General features: G+C 31.7%; 3 protein-coding genes and 1 long non-coding RNA gene across 9 annotated transcripts; 1 reads left to right on the top strand and 3 right to left on the bottom strand.

Annotated features, from left to right (window-relative positions):
• Nucleotides 1-1138: 1138 nt before the first annotated feature.
• LOC129288551 (uncharacterized) lies at nucleotides 1139-4151 on the bottom strand. Its single transcript, XR_008588031.1, has 3 exons — nucleotides 4055-4151; nucleotides 2235-2982; nucleotides 1139-1269 (listed from the first exon to the last, which is right to left on the bottom strand). It is a non-coding gene; the product is annotated as an uncharacterized LOC129288551 (long non-coding RNA).
• LOC129288550 (protein CHUP1, chloroplastic-like) lies at nucleotides 1233-5151 on the top strand. Its single transcript, XM_054925183.1, has 5 exons — nucleotides 1233-1363; nucleotides 1549-1919; nucleotides 2027-2139; nucleotides 2246-2890; nucleotides 4080-5151. Exons 2-5 carry the CDS (start codon nucleotides 1769-1771, stop codon nucleotides 4923-4925), a joined length of 1755 nt encoding a protein of 584 aa, XP_054781158.1. The 5' UTR covers nucleotides 1233-1363; nucleotides 1549-1768; the 3' UTR covers nucleotides 4926-5151.
• Nucleotides 5152-5200: 49 nt separating this feature from the next.
• LOC129288548 (probable LRR receptor-like serine/threonine-protein kinase At4g29180) lies at nucleotides 5201-11031 on the bottom strand. Of its 5 annotated transcripts, none has more exons than XM_054925181.1 (14): nucleotides 10813-11031; nucleotides 10466-10650; nucleotides 9793-10339; nucleotides 8919-9400; nucleotides 8504-8639; nucleotides 8344-8415; nucleotides 8112-8183; nucleotides 7952-8032; nucleotides 7573-7739; nucleotides 7166-7380; nucleotides 6932-7058; nucleotides 6771-6833; nucleotides 6496-6685; nucleotides 5201-5971 (listed from the first exon to the last, which is right to left on the bottom strand). In XM_054925181.1, exons 2-14 carry the CDS (start codon nucleotides 10629-10631, stop codon nucleotides 5548-5550), a joined length of 2742 nt encoding a protein of 913 aa, XP_054781156.1. In that variant the 5' UTR covers nucleotides 10632-10650; nucleotides 10813-11031; the 3' UTR covers nucleotides 5201-5547. The 5 variants fall into 5 exon arrangements, with proteins under 5 accessions (XP_054781156.1, XP_054781154.1, XP_054781155.1 ...); XM_054925179.1 differs by having other exon boundaries at nucleotides 10466-10672; XM_054925180.1 differs by having other exon boundaries at nucleotides 10750-11031.
• A 3309-nt stretch (nucleotides 11032-14340) lies between these two features.
• On the bottom strand, nucleotides 14341-18108 carry LOC129287552 (inositol oxygenase 1-like). Of its 2 annotated transcripts, none has more exons than XM_054923757.1 (11): nucleotides 17884-18108; nucleotides 17517-17660; nucleotides 16585-16666; nucleotides 16300-16504; nucleotides 16135-16194; nucleotides 15984-16036; nucleotides 15783-15905; nucleotides 15610-15679; nucleotides 15418-15496; nucleotides 15243-15324; nucleotides 14341-14634 (listed from the first exon to the last, which is right to left on the bottom strand). In XM_054923757.1, the coding sequence occupies exons 2-11, from the start codon at nucleotides 17612-17614 to the stop codon at nucleotides 14608-14610; spliced, it is 879 nt and encodes a 292-aa protein (XP_054779732.1). In that variant the 5' UTR covers nucleotides 17615-17660; nucleotides 17884-18108; the 3' UTR covers nucleotides 14341-14607. The 2 variants fall into 2 exon arrangements, with proteins under 2 accessions (XP_054779732.1, XP_054779731.1); XM_054923756.1 differs by having other exon boundaries at nucleotides 17517-17607; nucleotides 17884-18107.
• Between the last annotated feature and the right edge of the window lie 2258 nt (nucleotides 18109-20366).

Here is a 20366-nt window from a genome sequence, read left to right on the forward strand (position 1 = left end):
GCGATATATTTTTTTTACAAACCTTTATATCTATTTACCTGAAGAATATTAGGTCAGTAAAAAGTCATATTATCATCAATAGTGCATTTCACATCATATTCCATGCCATTCATGAGATCTACTGTCTAATTTTAGGAAATAACGGGTTGCATGATTCGTAGTTACAATGGTTTTGAGACTTTGAGGTAAGAAATGAGGATGAAGCAACCAAACAAAACGCACAAATTGGTAATATGATGTAGAAGATTTTACATTCTGGCAAAAGATGAAGATGACCTCTATTCACTTTGCAAGGAACGTAACCAAAAAGGGCAATTACATTTTATGGGTGCTTGGTGAATATTATCATTATCATTATTATGACTAATATTTACATTCAGTCTTAATCGTAAGACGCTTTTCTATCGTCTTTAATATAAGACCATTTGTTTTAAATATTATTTTTTAACTTCTTCGGTGACTATTATTTAATATTTATATGGGGGAGATTAACTTGTTTTTCCCTTTCTTCAAGCGATTATTTTTTACTTGTAACATGAAGCCGTATTTTAAATTTTAATCACAACAGTAATTCTAATTACGTGAGTACTGAAATTAACTACGCTTTTCAAACCATAGAGTCGGAAAAGTACTGTTCATGCAAGGCTTATATTTTAGGCTTCATTTAGCATTTGTAATGGTTTTTATTATATATAAAATATTTCATGTATATTTTTAAAATAGTTTTTTACCATTATTAATCATTTATAATTTTTATTTAAAGGCCATATAGATTTTATTTTTTACTTTTAAAATAATCTTTTCTTCTATTTTATCCAGTATGCCAAACAAATTCCAGATCTCAGTCTGCTGGATCAACTTGTCCAATTATATATTTTTAGGAAAAGTCCCATTTTTTTCATTTTGAAGCAAGTATGATGACAAAGAGTTGGCCAAAAATAAAATAAAATAAAAATAATAATAAAACGAAAGAAAAATGGTAGTAATAGAGGGGAAGTTGAACTGTAATTAAAAGAGCGGTTAACAAGGGCTTCCATTTATTTCGACGCTAAATCTGGTCTTAAATATTAACCCTGCCAGCAAATCTTGATCTTCGCCAAAAGTTCCAGAAAGTTACAACTAGTTGATTAATTATTTTGGTTCTCCAAATGACATGTCATTCAAATTTCATTCTTGTTTATCTTTCCTTGTAACCCAATTTTCATCCCCATATCCATCCCAGCTAAATAACACAAAAATCAGGGCCTTTGCAGGTAAAGCCATTTTTTTCTGCAGAGGAAGAAGCAAACATGTAATCAAAATCGATTATACAAGACAAAATATCAAAAGGCCCAGGAAATATATGATACGATAATTATGCAAGGTAAATCTCCTATCAGTTTTTTTCCCTGAATATAATCTCAAACTGAATAATTTGAAATGGCATGGTGGGTTTTGGGTATTTGTCTACCACGAACGAGTTTTTGAATGATTGGAATTTAGTTTTGGTTTAGTTTCGTGATCATTTCAGTTTCATTATTGATGATCATGTGCTTTTTCTTGGCGCAGAATCAATGATGTATAGACAGATTGTTGTGTGAATTAAAGCTGCTTCAATTTATAGTTTCTCGGTTCGTTGATATAAAACAAGTTTAATCGAACTGCTGATCTCCGATTGTTATTAAGCATAAGCCAGCAAAATGTCTTGTTCTCATGGAGAAGAGAATGATGATGAAGACAAGGAAAACCTGAGATTCTTCTGACCTCTAGATGCTTGAAGCTCTTAAAAATGATGATGAGAGAGGGTAGAGACGTAAAGCCTATTCTATTGAAAGTAGGGTTGGCTCTAACTCTTTCTATAGCTGGATTTCTCTTATCTCGCATCAGAATCAGAAGACTCAATTCTTCTGATACAAAGAGCCACTCAGACCATACTTCAGGTTTCTATCTATCTATGTATCTTTGCTTTTCTCATTTTCTTGACTGGAATGATGCAATAGTCTAAATTCTTAGTTACATTATGTTTTGTGTGCAATGCACTTCCCAGGTTATGACGGCGACATTAGTTCAGATAAAACTTCTGATCTTCCTCTTGCCATAAAGCGAGTGTCTAGATCAAGTTCTTGCAACAAATTTTCAGATGCACATTTTCTGCATACGGTAAGTTCCAACGAGAAATTTATTCAAAACTAGACATTATTAAGAGGATCCTCAGGCTTTCATTTAGCTCAAATTGGGGAATTACACTATATTACCTCCATTTTAGGAAGAGCCGTTCATCAAGGAGGTGATCAGTGACACCACGCATAGTAGGTCAAAATTAGGATCTCCTCCTAAAGCATATGTAACTCCAGAAAAGGATGACTACGATCGAGAGATGAAGAACCTCAAGAACATAATCAGAATGCTTCAAGAGAGAGAAACGAGTCTTGAGGATCAATTGCTCGATTACTACGAACTTAGAGAGAAAGAAACAACAGTGATGGAGCTTCAAAATCGCTTGGCGATTAGCAATATGGAGGCAAAAATGTTCGATCTGAAGGTCGAGAATCTGATGTCTGAGAATCGGAGGCTAGAAGCACAAATGGCCGATAATGCGAAACTTGTAGCAGAGCTTGAGCGTTCGAAAGCGAAAGCGAAGCTGCTGAAGAAAAAAATTAAGCATGAAGCTGAAGAGAACAGGGAATTGATAAAGAACCTTCAACAAAGAGTTCTGAAATTGCAAGAAGATCACAAAGGTGCTGGTAGTGATGAGAATTTACAGATGAAGTTGCAGAAGCTGAAAGATTTAGAGAGTGAAGCAGAAGAATTGAGGAAGTCCAATTTGAGATTGCAGATAGAGAATTCAGAATTGGCTCGAAGATTGGATTCTACTCAGATCCTTGCAAATGCTTTTCTCGAAGATCCAGAGGTAAACTAGATTTTCATTTTATTCCAGCTTTCTTCCTTCGTTTATGACCCGTTTGGTAGCATGGAAATGGAGGCACGAACCAAGCATGGATTCTGCATATGTGTATCTTACAAAATTATTTAATCTTATTAACTATTAATTAATAAAAAATTATTAAATATGCTTGATTAATCTTATAATATATTTTATTAATATTATTTTTAATTGTTCATAAACATCCTTCTATTGGAGCAATCTTATAAAAATTTATGAATTTAATTCTTATATCTAAAAAAAATTGTAACTGAACTCTTATGGTTTATGAAACTATTCATTTAATTCCCTTATGTTAAACATTTTAAAATGTTATGGTAAATTTTATTAATATTATAAATAAATATTATTTTAATGATTTGAATGTGTATAATTTACTGTGATAAAAATAATAAAACAACGGCCATGAGCTTGGTGATAATGCTATATCCAAAGCCGAGGCATGTAAATTGCTATTAACTTAATGTTAAGTTAAATTAAATAGTTGTAGTTGCCTTTCCAGAAATAATAAAATAACAAAGCAAAATTAACAGCAAAACAAAACATTGACAAGACTATAATAATTAGGATTAAATAAAAGAAATTAAATTCTAAGGTGTTATTTGGATATTTCAGAGCTATGGCTTTCGTATATGATCGGCACTCAACTGTAAAGAAGCGTTGATGCAAACTTTTTATATTTTAATACATATTGACGTTGTTGACTTGCTGTGTTATATACTCCCTTCTTAAAAAATATAAAATATTTTTAATTTTTTAATATATAATTATTATTTTTTTTTTAAGTATCCCTCATAATAACTTTATATTTATTATAAGATGTTTAATATGAATAAATATAAAAAAGGTAAAATTAATTAAAAAATAAGTAACTATTTTATTAAACTTTATATTTATTGTAGGATGTTTAATATGAATAAATATAAAAAGGTAAAATTAATTAAAAAATAAGTAACTATTTTATTAAAGAATAAAATTTAATTAAAAATATTTTATATTTTTAAACTAAAAGTGTATAATATATATATATATATTTTTTTTTTCCCCCCTATCTTATTTTACAAATTTAAAAATGATATGGCTTGCTACACGCATGCACTTGCCTGCCTCTTCAGAGGGACGGAAATTTACCTCGTACTTTTGGATTTGGATGCAGAAAGATGCTCTCAAGGAAGAGACTGAACGTCTTAAACGAGAGAATGAGAGCTTGACGAAGGAAATTCAGCAACTTCAAGCAGATCGATGTTCAGATGTTGAAGAATTGGTCTATCTTCGGTGGATTAATGCTTGCTTACGATATGAGCTCAGAAACTATCAGCCTCCACCTGGTAAAACTGTTGCAAGGGACTTGAGCAAAAGCTTAAGCCCTACCTCTGAGAGGAAAGCAAAACAGCTCATACTTGAATATGCAAAATCTGAAGCAACCATGGACTTTAACTCACCTTCAGACCAATGGTCCTCTTCTCAGGCTTCTTCTCTTACAGATGCTGATGATTCTTCTCCTTTTGGAAACTCATCTGTTCGCAGAATTCACACTTCAAGCAAGAACAAGTTTTTCCACAAGCTTAGAAGACTAATCAAAGGCAAAGATAGCCAGCACCATCGTGTTCAGCTTTCACCTGCGGAAAAATGTGGATCTCAAGATAGTAATTCCCCACAGTTCTGTTCAAGCGTATCAACTGGGAATGACACGTGTCAAAGGCGAGAGCTTGACACTCCATACAGGATATTCAGAAGTTCTTCTGATTTCCACAGGTTGGCGATTTTGAAGGAAGAAGACAGCAGAAATTCAGATGGCACTAAGCTGGGAATCTCAAAGAAGTTCAGCCTGAATAAAGGGCACTCGGCAGATTTTAAAAATTGCCTTGATCCTTACTCTGATACAGTACACGTAGAGAAAACCCCATTAATGAAATATGCAGAAGCTTTAAAAGACTCTGGTGCATCTTCCAAACCCAAACATGGCTTTGGAAGAAGATCAGCATCACACAGTTCATTTTAACTTAGTAGCTACTTGTAGTTTTCCCCCCTTTTAACTGTAGGCATTTAAAATTAGTAGGGTGAAGGTGAATGCCACTGTACTATGTTACATTAGCATTTAGGATCTTTTCGGACACTAATTTGTGTTTGAACAAATAATGCACTTTCGAATGTATAGTAAGCATTCATAGATACAAATTTCGTTGAGAGTATCACTATATAGTTACCTTCTAGTGGGAAACACTTGCTCTGTGTTAATGGCTTCTCAGTGTTCAATAATTCCTAAACTGTTTACCCAAAATACTCATTGTTGTGAGGCAATTGAATTATTTAATCCAATGAAGATCATGATTACAAGATACTGAGAGTGAAAGAGAAGAATTTAAAATAAAGAGAACAGAGAGACGGTATGGGAAGGTAAGGAAAATACAATTGGTCTTGTTATAAAACTATTATCCCCTGGGTTGACTACCCAAATATGTACAATTACATACATAGATTTATTTATTTATTTCTGTTTCTAGGTGCGTTTTCCTTTATACATATTGATTTCTTCTGTACATAATGATATCAAGATTTTTACCAGACTATACTTTTAAAGATTCTCTATAGGGTATCATTATCAGAAAGAGCATTCTTGCCCACTATCTTGCTTCTGGACCAGAGGCAGTTTCAAGATCAACTACATGCATGTCAAACGAACTGGTTGATTTCAGCCTTTGTTCATTTGTACCCCATTTTTGCTCACGTGCTGCTTCCATTTCTAAGCTCTCTTTTAGTTCTGGGACAACATAATTCATTGATGGTCTTTGTATAGCGGTTAGAGACACACAAGCTAATGCTGCTTCCACAGCCTTCCACATGGAACCAAAATCAAAATCTCCCTGCAAACTTGGATCCACAATTTGTTGCAGATCTCCTCTTTTCACAAAAGGGGTAACCCAATTCACAATATGAGTGTTTTCTTGACCTTTTATTATTGCTCGCTGCCCTGTAATAAGCTCCAAAAGCACAACGCCAAAACTGTAAACATCACTTCTCTCTGTAATCCTGTATGATGAGTAGTACCTGCATGAGAAAACTCATCTGGGTCATGTCTGTACTATTGAAAGTAAATATTGCAACTTAACATGAAAAGGTGAGGAGATCGGAAGAGAGCAATTATTCAGTTTAAAGCTAAATCAAGGAAGATGTCTAAAGTCTAAACCAATCCTTCCCTTCCCGTCTTCTTTATTCTCTTCAATCCAAGCATACCCCAAGTTATCAGATCAGGGCTAAAAATTCTCTAGTTCACCTTTTGCCAAATGCTATAACTTCTCAGTTCTAAGATATTTGGTCAAATACGTTCTATATTGCACTGAAACAAGTGAGTAACCTAAAAGCTTGGGAATTCTCTGAGTTGAAACATGTCATCAACATATCATGTATTAATTTCTTTCATAAAAGAAATTTATTCAAGATGTCAAAGGAAGTGGGGTTTGTACGTTGTGACATGCAGAAATGTTTCAGGGAAACTTCAACTTAAAAATGTCTGTTTTTATGAGTCTGGTTAATTAAAAGCACAGTCTATCTTTGCATTACAAACAAATTACTCTGGGTCAAGGTATCCGAATGTTCCAATGACTCCGGTTGACATGTGACTTTCGCTTTCAGCTGAAAAGAACTTTGAGAACCCAAAATCAGCAACTTTTGCCTGCATTTTCTCATTCAGCAAAATATTTGATGTCTTTATGTCTCTGTGAACTATTGGAGGTTTGCAGCCATGATGCAAATACTCGAGTCCTAAACATGTAACTTCCAATATTAATCACCTTCCAATCATATTAAAATGAGGAATATACTATTAGTAGTCAGTCTCACAGCTCACCTTGAGCGGCATCCACTGCTATCTGAATCCTATTTTTCCAACTTGATAATTCTTTCTTTGAACCTATTCATTATCATAGACACAGAAGTGTGGTGAGATTCTCTTTTAGTCCAAGATTACTTAATTATGCAAGTATGAATCCCCTGTACAAATGACTGTACCTGAAAGACACTTCTCTAAGTTCCCATAAGCCATGAATTCATATATGATTGCAGTGTGTCCACCTTCGTTACAATATCCAAGGAAGGAAGCTAAGTTTCTATGATGAACTCGCATTAAGAGTTCTGCCTGCAAATACAGAAAAACTTAATGTAAGTGATTTGGTTCCTAGAATTTAATGGAACAATTCTTTAAAAACAAAATGAACAGAATTTTTCAAGGAGAGAAGATCATACCTCTGTCTGAAACTGCTTACTGCTTTCTGGAGAAGAGAGCATTTTGACAGCAACTTGTGTGTCATCAGACAAGGAGCCATGGTAAACAGTTCCAGATCCTCCTTTTCCAATCATTTTCTCGAAGTTATTGGTGATATCCACTATCTGGGAGTATGTGAATTGTGTGTTGTTTGACTTTAGCACAACTTCTTCATGTGATATCACTGGCTGATTTGCTATTAAACAAATTGATTGGTTTTCATGATTAGCATAATTTGAGATGTACATTATACTTAAAATGTTTGAATCTTTTTATTATTATTTGGAATCTTGCGGAAGTGATTGTTTACAAGTTACAACATTGCAGTTTTAAAGCTCATAATACTCTCAATCTAGCCGCGGATGTAAACAAATATCAATTTGCAGACCTGGTTTTTTGCTGAATTTCCTTCTCCAAATAATGCTGACCACAACACCCAATACAATTAGAAATACTACGGATGAAAGAATGGCTATGACCGCATGCAGTGGAAAAGTACTCTTGTCCTCTTTGTTGCATGGAGCTTTCAGACACAGATCCGGATTTCGATCCACGCTGTGATCAGAACAATTTTTCTTGAGTTATTGAAGAAGGAAGTCAATTAAATAATTAAAGATGAATGAAAAAGCAAAGGTGTGTGTTTGGGTGTCCATTCTTTAGCTAATGGGGTACTTCCAATTGTTACCAAAACACACTGAAGGTCCTCAGCTGTCATACTTAGGTGATCAGTACTGGTATCAAGTTTATGATACTAAACGAAGACAAACCTCAACAAAAGTGACCCACTATTTGATCTTTCCATGAGAGGTGAAGGAATTTCACCAGAGAGCATGTTTCCTGATAAATTTCTGCAAGGAAATGTATGTCAGATGGTCCTTGTGAACTTTAAGTGAGTTATAGAAGCAACTAGAATCTCCTACAACTTACAAAGTCTTCAAGTGTGGCAAATGTATGAAAAAATCAGGCAGTGATCCGGATAAACTATTGTTTGATAAATCCCTGAAATACGTGCATGCACAGTTCTGTTGGAGTTAAAATTATCGTATATAACAGGCAACAAATGTTTGAGGAATTTTTGGTATTCATAATGGAAAGTACTGTAATACTGCTTATATTAAATATTTGATTGAAGTCATGATGTTATTAAATTCAAACTCACAGATATTCTAAGGATTTAAGCATGGAAAATGATTGACTTATTGTTCCTGACAAGTTGCTGGAGGATAGATTTCTGCATAAAGTTCACATAATTTTGTCAACATAATGATTTGATTAGTATGGTAAATATCAATTTGAATTTAAAGATGAAAAATGCTTACAATTCAATTATTCTAGGCGCATGATATCCTTTGTAGCTGCAGTTAACTCCATCCCAGGAATAGTACATTGGTGCACAAGGATCTCCTTGCCATGACTTAATTGTGTACGCTTGTTTGATGTCAATAATGGCATTAACTATAATTTTCATAAGCATTGGATGCAGAAATTATTTTACTTTCTAAGAATAATTATTAAAAGACCAAAATCCTATTTTGATGCTTCAAAGATGACCTCCAAATCAATGGTGCAGTAGATACTGAAAACAAATAATTGTATATGCATCACTTGTAGTGCCATCAAGGGTGAACTAGAGCCAATTGATAATGGGGTCATCTTTAGAAGATCAAATCGAGGTTTGAACAAGCCAAAAAAGAAAGTGCAAAAGATCTGTCAAGAAAGTGAGAAACAATTAACCATCTTCTTGGGCTGTAGGTTCCTGATATGAATCTTTCTCAAAGTAAATCTCCATTGCATTGAGAATGGGAGGAAGGCTGGAATTTTCTTTCTTGTTCAAAGAGAACCAGAGCTTGGGTCCTGTGATGGGCTGTGGATTATAAATTGTGGTAGGGTCCAAATAATTAAGAATTACATAGTCTATAGACTCATCCAACAATTTTCCATTCAATGTGATGTTGAATTTCCTGCGTTCATTTTTCTGTAGCTCTTTAATCTCAGCAAAGTGCATATAAACATAAAACTTTGAAATAGGATCACGCGTGTCAAACTGAACATCCAGGGGATCACTACCATTAGTTGGGGTTACAGCAGTTCTCATTACTGTTGATGGCAGTCGATATGCGTTGTTCAGGGAATCAATGGTCACTCTAGTACTCAGTGACTGACAATGAGGTAAATTGTAAGGATACCAAATTCTATCATAAGTATCCTCTTCAAACCTGCATGAGGTCAATCAACAACGAAGTTAAATTCCACTTTTACCAAGCTACAATGAAGCAACAGAAGTTGAAGTGGATTTTTTTATATCAGAAATTATAATAAAAATTTCTTTTGAGATTTTATTGAATAACTTCAGTTTCTAGGTTGAATTGGCTCTTTGTATGGCATAAGAGCCTCCATGATTGGACATCTTGTGCTGAAACATAGACAAAGCACTTCCTTACCTATCTGTGCTGAAATTTTACTTGTATAATAGAGATCAGGGGCAACAAAGATATATCGACATTATGTCAATGAATATTTTATCATAGTATTTCTAAAAGTAAACATCTATGCTACTGTTTTGTGTGCAACATACTGTTTCCACGGACTTGACTGACAAGAAACTTACCTTACTATTTCATTGGTTGTGGAACCAAAGTCAAGACGTTTATATAAAGCTAAGGTTTGAGACTTGTTAGCATAAATGAAATTGTGAAGATGCCTCATCTGCAATGCTGATATAAAAGGAGTTTCTTCATAGGCGTTCAGTAAGCAAACATGTACAACATCCATTGGTGGCACATGTAAAATCTCCTTTATTACAATATGAGAGGCATTGTCAAACTTCACAGTGTCCCACAAATTAACTCCAATATAAAGATCAAACTTGGGCGGATGATTCAGACCATCGTAGTTGCCATACATGAAAGAAGCTCTCAACAAGTAAACAGTATTTCTGCCTTCTGGATGTCTTAGAGTATAACAATTCCTCTTACCCTCAGGAAAGCTGCTTACATTTTCAAATATTCTTTGAAGACTTTCAGAAATGAACTCAACTGATAAGTTCCGGTTTTCTCCAGTGTCAATGACTTTTGAATCTGTAGTGTAGGGTATCTTAGTTTTGCCATCAATATAGCCTAGTTCATCAAGTAGGCCACAGTCAATGTCAATAGAGCCTGAAATTATTTGCACAAGTTAGCATCAGAACAATTTGATTACACAACAGGAAAGTCTATATTTTTTGTGTGTAGATTTTCATTTAAGTTCAGAACAGAAGCCAGAAGGTAAAAGAAAGGACTCACCACCAACATCATCTAACTTCCTTCTGGCATGTTTGTGATGTACAGAGTTCTTCTCTGCAGCTTGAACTATGGATTTTCCATCAACTTCTTGAATCGCAAATATTGATACAGAGACAAGCCATAACAAAGAGCACCAAGCCCAGTTGCATCTCAATTTCCCAGTCATGTAATCTCAGTGAGAATGCCTATAAGAGAATATTATTGAACCTGCATATGCTTTGTGCTAAGAAGAAGAATGATAATTTTAACTATAAAAGGCAACAAACATATGGATTGTTCTGTACATGTTATTCTAGGTAGTTAAGGAATTTATCTGCCAGCAAGATATCTGTATAGTCACTAGGTACCTCATTTATCTGCCAACAAAATCTCTCTCTCTCTCTCTCACTGGATAACTCTTTAGTCTTGAAGTGTGGAAAATACACGCTAAGCAATTAAAAATTAGTTAAACATAGTTTCAGCGTTAATGCTGCAACTTGACGTGGAAACTTCATGTCCTAGTGATGCAGTGCCTACCGTCTGGTTTGTACCCTGGTTTCCGCCTTAAATAAACTACTGTCAGAGCTCTGAGGACCCAATTACACTACTGGAAGATTGAAAGGGAAAGAACCTTGAATGATCAACTTTTTTGTTTGTTGAGAATGTGTCAAAACGTCGTTGTGGGTATTTTCAGTCTTTAGCAATTCAATTAATGCTACAACTAATTACATTGACTATAGACAATGTAGGAGGTTGGGAATGCAAGTAGATGCAACTTTGCGCCGCCTTGCCATTGGCCAGGTACATGGGACCAACTACTTAGCCTATCATGTTCAGGGCAATTGGCACTTGACTTGATGTGACTACGATAAAGGTCATTGTTGGCCACTGAGTCATTGACATAGAAGTAAACTTAGTCAATAGATGGCTAAGATTACTTCCTTGTTGACACAATCAAACATGACAAAACCACCGTCGCTTGGTTCAATTGATAAGGGACATATACTATTTTAACTAGAGGTCTTGAATTTGAGCCTGAAAATGCAGTATCGTTAGTTGTAGAGTTTTCATTTGAAAATATCTCAACCCGGCTCAATCCTGACCTCCCACACCCCCCACTATAGGTCTTGAATTTGAGCCTGGAAATGGAGCAGGCGCTGTGTGCTTGGCTAAAAAGAAAAAAAACAAGACTAGACAAGGCATTGAAAGATTCTTAGAAGGATCGATTTGATGAGACAAATTTTTGGGGCATTTCTTGTATTGGTTGTGAACAAATGTTAATGGGCCCTTCAATAAAAGGAAATTAATGTTATCAAGTTTTCACTGATTCCTTACGAGTTCGGGTTCAGATATTACATGGGAAAATTTCTACCAATATTAAATGAACGAAGCCGATAGTGAATATGTAAATCTGTTTAAGTAAGCAGATTGAAATTCACCTTTTAGACACTTAATTTTTAAGGAGAATTACATCCAGCCTCTTTTTAAAAGAATTAATCACAAATAAAAACTAACAATAAATCTCATTCGAGAAAAATAATTTATGTTTCTATTTTAATAACAACTTATTTTGTATTGATCTTTATTTGTGATTAATTTTTTCGAAAGAGAGTTGGATGTAACTTTTCTAATTTTTTATTGGCCAAGTGAAATTTGCTAGTCGTGCTGTTCCCCAGTGCTATTTGTTTTGGACTTTCAGAGTGAAGCCTAATTTATGTAGGCCCACGGACAAACATGTGGTCCAGATTACTGATCACACTATGATTGAAGAGAGAGTTATTTTGAAGGACTTATTATACCAACATTAATTTCATAGCAGATGATTTCTCGTATAAAACTCTGGCTTTCCTTGTACTGTGCTGCATTATTTTCATTTTTATTTTAAAAAAAAGGAAAAACGCCAAATAGAAAAACCACTTTACATTAGTGTTACTCAAATGATGATGGAATATGCTACTTATCTTATACACTTCTCACTAATGTGGGGCCTAATTTCACGTACCTTTGAGGCTCTACATCTATGAGTTGTATAAAATAGAGTTAATTTTCACAAGGAAAATTGAAATATTAGCTATATTCAATTAAAACCCATGCAAGGAAATTAGGAATTTTACTGTTCATAGCGTCAACAAAGTATAAAAATTCGTAGGTAGACCTAATATAACAATAATAATAATTTAAAAAAAAAAACAACCAACGGCTTTGTCAAAGTAAGATGTCATGTCAAAAGTGGGGCTGATATTCTTACATATTTATTCATGATTGGCTTAGTGCCTGTTTACATAGGTTTATAATCAATTTTATAAGTTAAAGTTATAATTTTATGAAAATATATCCAAACACCTTTATTATATATTAAAATTAATTATAAAATTAAAATTATATTTTTTTAAATATTTGAATACTCATTATATATGTTAAAATTAACTTTGAACTTAAAATCATGTTTTTTTAATATCTAAACACCTCTATATTTATCAAAATTCATTATAAACCTAAAAATATGATTTGTAAAATAATTTACATGATTTTGAATAAATTTTAAAAGGTATAATTGAAAGTATGAATTGAAAAATAGGTAATAATAGCTTATGAGATAGCTATAATTTTGAATTCATAATTGATTTTGATATATGCGAGAAGAATATTTTTAAGAAAATTATAGTTTTGAGTTCATAAGTAATTTTAATATGTACAATGAGTGTTTGGATATTTTTTAAAAATATAATTTTGAATTTATGATTTATTTTAACACATAACAAGGGTGTTTGAATATATTTTTATAAAACCATGGTTTTACCTATTTTCAATTCTGCTTTTCAATTTTAATTAAAATTAATCTTATTAATTAATTATACATATCACATAACATAATCAATTAAAATTATATTGAAATGGCCTATTTAAATTTCAATTGAGCATAATTGATTATAAAAATAATTAATTAATATAATTAATTTTAATTATAATTGATTATATTATAATGTAATTTGTTTGAATAGTGAATTTGATTTCAGCTGTTCAAATTATCATAAATGACATTACTTTATAAAATTAAATTATTGATAAAATTATATTTAATATATTATTTATAATAAAATTAAATTTATAAGCAACTTCTTCAGAATTTATTTCAAAACATGATTTTGACTCAATTATCAATTATCAAATTAATTAATTGTTTGGATAATTTTTCTGAAAATCAATTATTTAGCCTCAATAATCAATTTTTTTGTCAATCAAGATAGACAAAAATTAATCATATTAATCAATATTTTTATAATTAATTATATTCAATTGAAATTCAAACATATCCCTTAATATATGGCCAGCCAGAATGTTCTCTCCATGCGATGTTATATTTGAATTTGAAGGCTTAATATTCACACACCCACCCACCCTTGTGTTTCTGAATACTTGTAATAACTTCTCTTCTTGAGGGATGTAAAACTAAATTAATTTATATGTTCTATTTTATATACTCCTTCCGTTTTTATTTTTTTAAAAAACTATTATTTTTATTTTTTTATATAAGTAAAATCACATATTTTAATAAGTATTCATTATATATTTTCTAAATCATTCCTACATTAATGAGAAATAATTAATGTATGTTTATGTTGATTAACATAGGACATTTTAATCTAATTTTTTTATTTTCAGACATAATTATTATGGTTAACTAATTTTCTTAAACCTTGTGATATAATTTTTTTCTCTTATATATAAAAAAAAAGGAGGAAGTATTAATTGACTCTATATCCATTAAACAATCAAGTGAGATGGAAGGAAATCAATATCCATAAGTTCACATTTTGCCAATGAAAAAGATACATTGGGAAAGTAATTTTATTTGAGATTAACAACGATAAAATTTAACCCGACAAAAATTGAACTGGAGTGGAACTCATACTTGGATTTATTTCTGACGTGATATAATTAAAAACTTAAAGGTACATTTTAATAATCCATCACATACAGATGGCAAATTTCACAGAGGATGCTTACAACAAACTCGTGGTACATAACATTCTACTTCTGGCACTAAAACACACAAGTTAATTCTACTATTACACCATAGCTTATTCCATGATCTACTCCCATAGATTAATATACTCTTAACAGTCTAACTAGTTGGCCTTGTTCCTCATATCTCCAATGTTTCACCATTTCAGCTTCGCAGGGAAGTACTGTACCAGAAAAAAATGATGCATTAGAAATAAAACAAAAGGGATTAAAAGGAAAACAAATATAATATATGAAGGAGATAACAAAGCTTTTATTCCCTTAAATTTACCTCAATAATTAATTTGGTCCTCAAGTTTAATTTTTATTGATTTAATCTCTTACATTTTTTTAAGTTATCATGTTACTTCTTTAAGTTTTAAAATGCAAGTTGAATCTCAAATTAATCTAACATGTAGAGTATATTGTTTATCAATGACTTGGCATATATATATATATATATATATATATAACTAAATTAATTTTGATCAATATAGTCCTTTACACCACGTTTTGTTCTTTTTTTTTTCCAAGTCTGTTTTTTTCCAATTTTAATAATTATATTTTTTTATTAGTCTACATGATTGTTATTAATATTCTATTATTCATGTCAGCATATTTTAACATTGTTATCTCTTTTTAAATAATAAGGATTAAATTGATAATTCATGTAAACATAAAGGATCAAACCGATAAAAATTAAATTTAAGAGATCAAATTAATAATTAAGTTAAATTTGAAAGACTAAAAGTTTCATTATCACTTATATTAAATCTTAAACTTGAGATCTTACCTTCTCAATGAGAGAGAGATAGTATGGTTTAACCTCCCCAACATCTATTCTGACTTTGCTTTTGCTGTATAGATCATATTTGCTGCAGATGAACGAAGATAGAAGAATGTAATTAGAAACACATAAACCAATCACTTTAGAGTTACTTGAAAATCATTTTTGTGTTAGTACTTACTTGAAAATATGTAGCCATTTCAGATTCTCAACATCTTCATCGTTCATTAAGTGCTTATATGCTCCTGCTAAGTGTAATGCTACAAAAAAGAGTATGCAATGAACTTGTGAGTGAGGTAATATTTTGATTTGATTGCGCATGTAAGTTTATCAGAGTTAAAAGTATTTTCTTTTTCTTCTGAGCTGGTCTTACCGTAGAATGAATGATATCTGATAATGAACAGAGCCGCTGAAGGAAGAGTAGTATTGTTCTTCTTTGCCACCTGGGAAAAAAATCCCAAAAGCTTTTAATTATTTTATAATTGATGAATAAAAATACCATTGATTCTCCTATATGATCTAAATTTTTTTAAAAAAATAAATTACCAGATACATGTAGTCATCATGTCCCCAAGACATCATGACATTGTTGAGTCCACATTTCTCAGAGTAGATTCCATATCTCGTGTTGTATGCGCAGTTGTTATAATCAGGATTTTCCTTGAAGTACTGATGAAAAGCATAAGCAAGATTTCAAAAGGCCTTTTCTTTTTAAGATGATGAGAGAAAAGTGAATTCAAAAATTACCTGATGATGAACAATGGCACTGTCAAATCTACAGCCAACTGGGAAAGTATCACCTACAGAAAGATTAGAAGAGAAAGCTCAAATTATAAATAAAAGAAACCCTTCAAAACCAGAAATTCATATGGCACCTTCATGAAGAAAAATACCATACCCACAACAGCCCACTGAGGAAGCCCTCCAAAACTAGGAAGCAAAAGCACTTTCCCAAGATCTGCAATCAACCAAAAATATAATCAAATTGTAATAAGTGGAACAACATTAAACACCAGAGAGATCTAATACATAAATAAGTGAGCATGATACTACATCTTAATACCATGAATAAGACCGGTTAGGTGAAGCCAATCTTCATTGGGATAGTCCCTTCTAATGGCTTCAGCAGTTTGAAGCAAGTGCTCAATCTGAGGCTCATCCAAATCAGGATCACTCTCATCAACCACATCATTCAGCAGTTCACAGCATTCCCAAATGCTCATCTCTACTCTGTTCAATTTCCCATACTCTTCCCTCATCCTCTTCACCTGTTCCATTTTCCCACTTGGTTATTTTCTCACACCATAATTTATTATAAATTCAACATATGTAATAATAGGAGTCTTACAAAGTCATAGGTCTGGTATGTGTGGTTTTTCCTGTAGAAGTTCTGCACTCCTTCTTGTCTCTCACTCTCAGCACCATAGTCCCTGACTCCATCATCAACCATGCCTCTTGTCATCAGATTATTCTAACAGTGTTCTCAACTCTTTTGAAGCTAAATCCTAATCGCTTTGTCTTCACTTATACCCTTGTATTAGTATTATTATTTTTCTCTGAATAGTGTTCCTCAGTTTCAAAGTAATTATATGGGTTAAAAATCAAAATTTAATAATATTTAACTAAAATGTAAAACTATTAGGCATATTTGTTCCACCAATCATTATTTTTGTTCCTTAATGGAGGAAAATAATACTAAAATAATTAATATTTCAATAAAAATGTCAATTATTGTTAGACCGAGAGTTATAGATTTTTTAGGCGATTTGTATTTCTCTGTTTTGCTTCTTATTGGCTCGACTTGTCTCGGGCAAATTTAAATATGCTTGTTCTTGGAAAATGAAAAATAATCTAAAATCCAACTAGGTTATGAAACAAGCTGATTATGAAACGGCTCGTGCTTGTCCTTTTTTTTTTTTTTTTTAAGTATTAATTCATTATTTTTTTTAATGGTCTCAATTTTCGTCAGGTTGTTCATTATTATTCCGCAAAAATTAAGTCAAGATTAGAAGTAAGATCAATCTCAGCCGTTTAACATATTTTAAGCTCTTGATTATTATTTTTTTAATTGATGATCAAAAATTATTTGTTTTATCTTTTACATATTTTAACACAAAATTATTTAATTAAATTCTGTAAGTCGGCCAAAAAAGAGGGAAATAATTTTTTAGATTAAAAATGTAAAGGATTCAAAAGAGTAAAAAATTAAAAAAAAATCAAGGTTTTACGTAATAGACGATAAAAAATAAATTGAACTGCTGCGAAAAATGAGAGATGAACCTAAATGTATGGCCAAATGAGTTTCTCTGTGGAACCACAAATCCCACTTCTTTCTCATTTATGGATGCCTTCTTTTGCTCTGCTTCGTTTCCTGCCATTTTCCGGGAAAACTTCACATTTCAAAATCATCGCCTCATCGGCTTACTTTTCCAAAGAACACGGAAACAGACGCAGTAAATCAACGCGTTAAAACAGAAAATCTTAAAAAAGGAAAGATCCAGTTGATCGGAATCAAAAATTCCAGGAACAGAACAGAACGATCTGCAGTTACACAGTGCATAATTTTCTTTGAAACGAAAGATTCAGAAAGACGAAACGAAGAAATAAGAGAGGAGATTCAAAGCAAAAACAAAACAAAAAAAATTACCAAGCAGATCGTCACGATCAATGAGAATAGTCATCTTGAGATAGAGAGAGAAAATGGCAAGAAAAGTAAAGCAGGAAGAAGAAGAGGAAAGAGACGATGAAGGAAATGGTTGGATATGGAAGAGATTGATCGACGCTATTTATAATCGGCCGGAAGTCCTTCCCTGAGATTTGGAAGTTCCCGAGTCCTCACCTGAAAATCTCCAAAACTTCCTTCCCTCTAGAGGGAGAAAAAATTACAAAAAAAAAACTCTGCCATATATTATTATGTCATGAACATTTATGTCGTGTTTTATAATTTTATTACCGTTTTGTTCCCCGCAAAATTTTGGCCTCACAACAAGTACACAGATATTGCAAATTCAGACTTGAGATCTTAATATATTTCACATATGTCAAATGCAATCTTATTATTCGTAATTTTTTATTTTTGTTTATTATTCTCTTTCTAAGAGCTTTTTTGGCGCAAAATGCCATGAAAATCAGAATGATCAACCAGCCAAGTCATTGATATACCAATTAATGATCAAAATATCAGTCCAACCACAATCAGATTGTCATTAATAAAACATTTCAAAATGTTATTTTAACAATTTATCGGTTTAACTAATGGACTTGAACTGGATTTCAATACTACAATTAAAAGAATTTATTTTAAACTTTAGTATGCATAGAACATTCATTTATAGATATAAAAAATGAATACACCATTGTTCATTTGAAAAAATTTTATATAAACTCAATGCATCACATTATTCATATTTTATCAACTAAAATTCTATATTCATTAACTGTGATGATTCAGATTTTATGAATTAATTTTCTTGCTAGAGTTGCTTATAATGAGCCCAGATTATACTCAAACTGTAAGATAATTATATGAGGGAAAAAATGTTAAGCCACTTCTTCAACCAATAAATAAATGATCAATTAAAATTGGTGTGAATGATGAGAGCTATTGTTATTTAAGTAAGTAACTAAGAATTCGAATCTCAAACCTTATATATATATAATTAGTCAGTTAAAAGAAATCTAATATTTACCCTCGGTTGTGCCTGAGATTGCGAATCTTGTCAAAGGTTGGAACTTTGAAGAATATCTAATTATCAATGGGTCAATGTTGTAATTTACTAATTTTATATGAGAAAATTAAAATATCAACGTTTTTTTTTTTAAAAAAAGTTTTTAATTTTGCAAAAGGTGTATATATGTATATTTATATATGTTGCATTTGATAATAAAAATTTAATCTAAGCAATTAAAATGTTATCATTGCCTCATTTAAATTTTATTTGAGATCGTTTATGATAGAAATTTTAATTCAAATTATATATAAATTTTATTTTAGATCGTTTATGATAAAATTTTAATTTAAATTATATACTTTTTTGATTCTATTTATAAGATATTTTCAATACGTTTCATTATTATCAAAAAAAATTTTAAAATTTATTAATTTTGTTTGAAAATTTAAAATTTTTTTAATTTTATTCTTACTAAATATGCATATTTTAATAATATATTTTTTCTCTCCAACATTCAATAAAAGTTAAATAAAAAAATTTATAATAAAAATTTAATAAAATAATTTATAAATAAAATAAAAAAGTTTTCTTTCATTATTTTATAAATAGAATCAGGGAGTAATTATTTAGAATAAAAATAATAAAAAAAATGAAAGAATTTATTGGCTACTGATTTTCAACATGCTAAACAAGCAGAAATTCAAACTCAAATGTGGGGGCCCGCGGGGACTTGTTATTTATCAGGTCTGAGTCAGCATTGCGTTGGATCTCATAATATCCAGGATTTGTGGGGCCCAGTGACGTGGCACCAAGTCAAAGTTGGATCCCACACGTGTTGTTACCAGATGACGCTTGATATTTTTGCTGCCAGACCCATGAAGGGAGGAACCGACGCGGCCTTTGCAGCCGGACACGTGTCACGATCCACGACTAGCGCGTGTGATAGTATTCCCCAGATCTCTACACGTACGAAGTACGATGGATGAGCCTATTTGGTTTCTATTTGTAGGACTTTGACTTTTATCTCCTCCATTCAGAGGCGTATGCGAGTCTCATTCATCAAGTACTAAAAATCATACTTATCATTGAACACATCAAAATATTTATTTAAGAGCTAAAATCATAATTTTAGTTGAATCTTCTTAAATTAATCATAAATAAAATATTTCATTAAATTGAACAAGTTATTAGTTGAATGAATTATAAGTTCAACTTACCAATATTATTTGCGCGCAACTGTCATAGAGACCTTTCTTTTAACCAATATTTTGAGAATTGAACTAACCTAAATGAATAGTAAAGTTCAATCATTTAATTTATTTTAATAGTTAGTTTGAGTTAGTCTACAATGATCCGGACAGCTTTCCAAAACCAGGCAAAAATTTGAAACTCGGAATGAATGGCCTATTTTGAGCCATTGTTTTCTTTTTACTCTTATCTTACTAATAAAATTTGTTTA

The sequence above is a fragment of the Prosopis cineraria genome, unplaced genomic scaffold (assembly GCF_029017545.1).
Source record: "Prosopis cineraria cultivar Desert tree isolate PC_DT_omini unplaced genomic scaffold, ASM2901754v1 PC12, whole genome shotgun sequence".
NCBI classification, from domain to species: Eukaryota; Viridiplantae; Streptophyta; class Magnoliopsida; order Fabales; family Fabaceae; genus Prosopis; species Prosopis cineraria.